General features: G+C 58.6%; 1 protein-coding gene and 1 non-coding gene across 2 annotated transcripts; one reads left to right on the top strand and one right to left on the bottom strand.

Moving 5' to 3' along the window:
• Positions 1–876: 876 nt before the first annotated feature.
• GGTG_20112 lies at positions 877–972 on the bottom strand. Its single transcript has one exon. It is a non-coding gene; the product is annotated as a tRNA-Leu (tRNA).
• A 1767-nt stretch (positions 973–2739) lies between these two features.
• On the top strand, positions 2740–5748 carry GGTG_05448 (phosphate:H+ symporter). Its single transcript, XM_009223251.1, has 7 exons — positions 2740–3220; positions 3373–3505; positions 3572–3742; positions 3843–3967; positions 4047–4321; positions 4432–4631; positions 4705–5748. The coding sequence occupies exons 1-7, from the start codon at positions 3105–3107 to the stop codon at positions 5422–5424; spliced, it is 1740 nt and encodes a 579-aa protein (XP_009221515.1). The 5' UTR covers positions 2740–3104; the 3' UTR covers positions 5425–5748.
• The last annotated feature ends 556 nt before the right edge of the window (positions 5749–6304 follow it).

Here is a 6304-nt window from a genome sequence, read left to right as displayed (position 1 = left end):
TTTGTATGTATGTGTGTGTGTGTGTGTGTGTGTGTGTGTGTGTGTGTGGACGTGGAAGGGGGGGAAAAAAGCTTGGTGTTGGATGTGGTGGGAGGAACGGGCGCGGCCGGCTTGGCGCCTTAGCCTTGGCTTGCCGTTTTGGCTTTCTGGGTGGCAGGCAGGGGAGTGGCTGGCTTGGTGTTGACGGGGCTTGGGCTGGCTTGTGACTAGGTTGGTTGGTGGACGGACGTATAGCCAGCTGGCTAGCTAGGGTGGACGGAGCCGCATTGTCTTGTTCCTTTTCTGTATCTGTGACTATAATTCTTCTACGCCTGTCTCCTACTCCTCTTTCCTATTACGCTGCTATGTCTATCTCCTACTCCTTATCTATATTTGTCTCCCTGTGGGACGTCTCTCACCCTTGACCCCCCCCCCCCCCCCTTTACGCCTATGTCCTTTTGTCATGAACGGGCTACTGATGAATTTCCACAAGGGGCGGGAACGCATGACGAAGGACGGCATTGGAGCGAGGCCGGAAATTACAGGAGATGCCGGGCGTTGCTCTAGTGGTGGTGGATACGGTTGCGAGGCTTGACTTTCAGGAGCGGGTGGGAGGGCAGAGATAGGAACGTGGTCCAGGGATTAGCCCTGATTGGCTGGGCGGCTCTGCGGCTCAGATGGCCAGTGGAGGGCGCCGGCAGGTAATGGAGTTTCCAGTAAAATTCTCCACAAAGTATTTAAGCTTGTCTGGATACGGAAGAAGTAAAGCCGAAAAGGGTGGGAAAAAAGGTTGTACCAACATCGAAATTCCGGGTTGGGCGAAGCACCAAGAAGAGGAAGAACCGGAGAAAATAAAGAGGCAAAAAGGGAACCAGCAAAAGGGAACCCAGGGTTATATGACAGCTGTGAGGTTCGAACTCACGACTCTTTCGAGAGCAGAGATCAAGTGTCAAGAGCTTAAATCTGCCGCCTTAACCGCTCGGCCAAGCTGTCTAATTGGATGCTTTAAGGTCTTGGAAGCACAAGGCGGCGTTTATGGGGGGTGGGCAGGTGTGGGGTCGCCAAGTCCCAGGCTGCTTGCTAGCACTCGAGCAGCAGCAGCAAACGTTAGGCCGAACCGAGCCGCCTGCACCAAGCGCGCTTAAACTCGGGTAAATGATATCATAGGTCCTTCCTTGCCAGGTTGTGTGCAAGCATCAAAAGGTGACCCCCACCGACGGCCGAGTAACATCCCTTTCCCCTCCGCTTTCTCCCTTCCTCAACGCCGCGCCTGGCGGGACCAAAGCAGAAAAAGGGGAATGAACTGACAGCGGACGACGCAAGGATAGCGTCGGAACCGAGGGGATTGCCCGCGGTTCGGAAAAGGAGCAGGAAACAACAAAAGCGCGAAAAGGGTAAACCAGAAAAATTGAATGCCAAGCCGCAAATGGACGGGTCCACGACGACGCAGCGGCGGTGGGATGGGCGGAGCGGAGAGGTGCAAGGGACAGGAGGCGAGGCGAATGAAAGACGGGCAGGTCGAAACGTGGTAGAATGGCGGGGAATGATTGGTCGGTTTTGTACCACTGGCTGCAGAGGCGGCTGTGGTTTTTTTTCCGGGGCTGCGCGGTGAGGGTGGGAAAGAATCTGCATTCCCCACACGGAGATCGAACCAGTGCCAGGTGGCCCGCCTTCGAGCTACATCACACATTACACAGTGACAGCCAAGGCGAGGCAAATTAAAGGCTTTGAGGGTGTTACAGTGTGCGTGCGTTGCTGCTGAAAGGGAGGAATTGGAAATAAAGTGGCTCATGACACCAGCCTGATGTTCGCGGGCTATTTGTGTACTATAGCTACGGCGGAGCGACAGGTACCCATTGGATTGAAGCGGTGCCAACCCCTCATTGTTGCAGGGGCTACTTACTCGGCTTGATCGCCAGCCAAGCCCGAGCTCGGGCGGCGGGAAGGGAAAAAAAAACAAGCATGACAAGCAATCAAACCCCCCGAGATAACAACTCACGCACCTTTTGCTATGGTCGCAGTCTCAGAAAGGCTTGGCTGCAGCTCTCCCGCGGCGACTGTGTGGTCCCCTTCTTGGCGTTTTGCTGGAAAGGGAAAGAGGTAGTGTGACCAGCCTTTGCGGCGAATCACTCATCGTTGCTGGGCTTTGCCGGCTTTGCTGCCGACTCGAGTGCCGTCTCGGCCGAACAGAGCGCGAGCGTCAGATATACTACCCGCCTGCTACGTAGGTAGGTAGTAGCTACCTACCGGGGCGCCTTGGCGGTATCCACAATAGACGGCATTTGCTGGCATACATCTTTGCTCGTCCTTTCGTCGAGGCTGGTAAGCAGGCTGGAACGGCCGAGGAGGCTCTTCTAAGCCCCTGCGCCAGCCAGCGGAATTTAGATGGCATGGAAGTACCGTCGGCGCAGTGCGGCGGCCGTGCTCATTGCCTCTGTCCCGTCTCGGCCTCGGTCTGGCTGCTAGGTTTTCTGTGTGTCTCGATATTTTTTTTTTTCTTCTTTCACCCGCCCACCCGCTAAATCCACACAGTACCAGCCACACAAACACACACACACACACACACCACCCATTATCACAAGTGCTCCACCGGCCGCCTCGCCTGCATGGCGCTTATGGGTCAAGCTCTCAACAAGGAAAGCTTGCCGCGGCCTTGTGCTGTGCTTGGTGGTGCTTGTCTCCCTTGTGTCCGGCACGAGGGGAAGAGGGAGGGAACGTGCTGCCCCACCACTGCTTCGATTGGCCTGGCCTTGCTCACACCCCCAGTAAACTCGACAAGTAAACTTCTGTGTTGATGGCGCGACGGCGAGAAGCGAACAAGGTCACCCTCCCCTAGCCATTCCCCATTTTTAAACCGTACATTAGACATTGGAACAGAGATCTGTGCGTGTCTGTACGTGTATATTAGCCGGCTCCTCTCCTCCTCCTGTCCCGTCGCCGCCTCCTTGGTCCCTTCCTCCCCCGTCGCTCTCTCTCTCTCTCTCCCAAGCCCGCACCCACGGCACCCAGAGTCCCCATCGGCTCCTTTCTTCTTGGCCGACCGTCCGTCGTCATTCTTGTGACTGCACGGCCCTCCCCCTTCCCCCTTGGCCCGCCACGCCACGCGCCCTCCGTCCTCGTGCACCATGGCTTCCAGCGCAGGAGGAATCATGGCCTCCCCCGAGGAGGCCGAGCGCCTTGCCGCCGTCGAGAAGAAGCTCGCCATGACATCGGGCGGCAACGCCGCCTTCAAGAACTACAAGTAGGTTTCTCTGCATGCGCCTGCGCATGTTCCAGTGCCCCCCTCCCCCAACCTACGCTGCCGCACGTCATCCGACGTACCCAGCGGGCCATGACCACGTCCGAGGGAACCGCAAAGACTAACAAGGACCCTACTTTTCCCCCCTCCTCCAGCAACCAGTTCGCCCACATCGCCGACCCCACTGAGCGGCGCCGTCTGGCCCTGGCCGAGATCGACAGTGTCCCCTTTGGCTGGTACCACGTGCGCACCATCGCCATTGGCGGAATTGGCTTCATGACGGACAGCGTATGTTTCATGTCTCAAACCTCGATTTTTTAACAGCCTCTAGTTGTACTAATGCGTTACTGGCAGTACGACATCTTCGCCGTTGGTCTGATTACGGGTCTGCTGGGCATCGTCTACTACGGCGGCACCCTGTCGTCCGACGACGACACGGCCCTCAAGGTTTCGACCTCGACCGGCACCATGGTCGGCCAGATCGGCTTCGGAATCATTGCCGACTACCTCGGAAGGAAAAAGATTGTGCGTTTCCCTCGACTGCCCCGGTCCCAGCTCCGGCTAGCCAGGGGCCCTACCACCATAGAATGCGACGCGGCCAAACTAACAGACGCTGTCTTTTCAGTACGGATTTGAGCTTCTCATCATCATCTGCACCACCCTCGTCCAGGCGCTGTCGGCAGGCTCGCCAGGCGTATCCATCATCGGCGTCCTGGTCTTCTGGCGTATCATCATGGGCATCGGTATCGGGTAAGCGAGCCATCCGAGCCTGCATGAGAGGGAGAATGCCCAGACAACACGATGCTGACTCTGAACTCCCCTATTACAGAGGTGACTACCCCCTCAGCGCCACCATCACGTCCGAGTTTGCCACGACCAAGTGGCGCGGCTTCATGATGAACGCCGTATTCGCCATGCAGGGCATCGGCCAGCTCTGCGCCGCCCTCGTGCTGCTCATCACCACAGCCGCCTTCAAGTCGCAGCTGGAGATGGCGAGCTCGCCCGCCGCCTGCTCGAGCAACGGAGCCTGCGTCGCCGCCGCCGACAGGATGTGGCGTATCATCATCGGCTTCGGTGCCGTTCCCGGCAGCATCGCGCTTTACTGTGAGTTACGCTATCCTGTGGGGTGGGGAGGGCTCCGTTCGAGACCGGTGGTCGGTCTCGTTCACTGGTCGTCTTTGGCCCCCCCTGCTGACTTGTTCCCCGCTGTCCAGTCCGTCTCACCATCCCCGAGACCCCGCGGTACACGTTCGATGTTGAGAAGGATGCCGAGAAGGCCAACGCTCTCCTGCACGGCTCGGCCGAGGAGCCCGCCGAGCCCCCCAAGGCGTCGCGCGCCGAGTTCTTCCGCCACTACAAGCAGTGGAAGAACCTCAAGGTTCTTCTGGGCTGCGCCCTGTCGTGGTTCTTCCTTGTACGTGTTTTCGGAGTCAAATTGTATGGAACAATAAGCAGAGCTGGGCTGACACGGAAACGAAACAAACCAGGATATCGCCTTTTATGGCCTTGGGCTGAACAACCCCATCATCCTGAACGCCATCGGCTGGTCCGGAGGCGGCAACATGTACCACATCATGCACAACACGGCCGTCGGCAACCTCGTCCTCGTCTTGGCCGGCGCCGTGCCGGGCTACTGGGTCTCTGCCGGCATCATCGACACGGTCGGCCGCAAGCCCGTCCAGCTCTTCGGCTTCTTCGCCCTGACCCTCATCTTCTTCGTCATCGGCTTCAAGTTCTGGGACCTGTCGGGCAACGAGCTGCTGGCGCTCTACACCATCGCCCAGTTCTTCTTCAACTGCGGGCCCAACAGCACCACCTTTGTCATCCCCGGCGAGGTGTTCCCGACAAAGTACCGCTCCACCTCGCACGGCATCTCGGCCGCGTCGGGCAAGCTCGGCGCCATCATCGCCCAGGTCGTCTTTGGGCCCCTCAAGAGCATCGGGGCCGACAAGGAGCGCGCGAAGCTCGACCCCCGCTGGCTGTACCCCTGGATCAACCACATCATGCAGATCTTTGCCTGCATCATGGCCCTCGGCTTCTTCACCACCCTGCTCATCCCCGAGACGGCCCGCAAGACGCTCGAGGAGCTCGGCGGCATGGATGAGCCCACCGAGGCCGTCCCCAAGTCCGACTCCTCCCAGGACGTCGTGCCCGCCGCCGAGGCCGAGTCCTCCAAGAGGCCTGCCGCCCAGGAGGGCACTTCATGATCAAAATCTAGCTCTTTTTTTCTTTCTTTTTTCGTTAACCCGTGTTTCTCTTGTTCTCCAAGGGGGTGGGGGGGGAAGGCCGGGAGTTGGAAATACCTCATCGTTTTTACTCACATAGCGTAAGAGTGCATATGGAGTACTACTGTCGGAGGGGGGTTGGGATCCTGATACGCCTGGCAGGGGAAATAAGGGTAGGCGGGGCGAGCAAAAGCAGCGCTCCTGCTTTGGCTCGTACCAAGGGGTATGTATATACATGCATTGGCCGGAAGGGATAATGGCGGTTTTATTGCAGATGACATAATCAACATATCACTCCCTACCAAAGTCCCATTTTTTTTTCTCCCTTACAGATGACTGTTGTATGGGGCACTTCCATCATGGCTCCTTGTGCGCAATCGGGCATGTCGAACTTGTCCAGGCAGCAGCAGCGGCCTTCCCTCGACCTCCAGAGCGACCAGCGGGCAGCAGCACGGCTAAACCCGAGAATATCCCCCGGCATCACCAAATCTGCCCCAAAACGGAGCGCCTCGGGGCATTCATCCGTGAGAATCAAACACACTCCCCACATCGACGGCCATGGCCATGGCTGGCCCTCGAATTACGCGCGTGTCCGGCTAGCAAGCCTGCCCGCCCGCCCGCTAGGAACACCCTTGCGAGCCCCTTCCCGACCAGCACCGCTGCCGCCCAACAACCTTGGCCCGCTCTTTTCTCTCGTCAGTAAAAAAGACCCGGGAGAGATGGCAGCCCGCCCCCTGCCCCCGCGTCCATATTTGGGGACGGACTATAGAGACGCAGAGGTACGTACATGTGCACCTTCCTCCGCCCTGATGTTCCGTAGCAAGGCCCCCGCCCCCNCCNCCNCNCNCGCGCGCGCGCGCGC

Source organism: Gaeumannomyces tritici (genome assembly GCF_000145635.1).
Source record: "Gaeumannomyces tritici R3-111a-1 unplaced genomic scaffold supercont2.3, whole genome shotgun sequence".
NCBI lineage: Eukaryota > Fungi > Ascomycota > Sordariomycetes > Magnaporthales > Magnaporthaceae > Gaeumannomyces > Gaeumannomyces tritici.
Note: the sequence above shows the minus strand (reverse complement) of the source record. Positions and strands in the feature narration are given on the sequence as shown.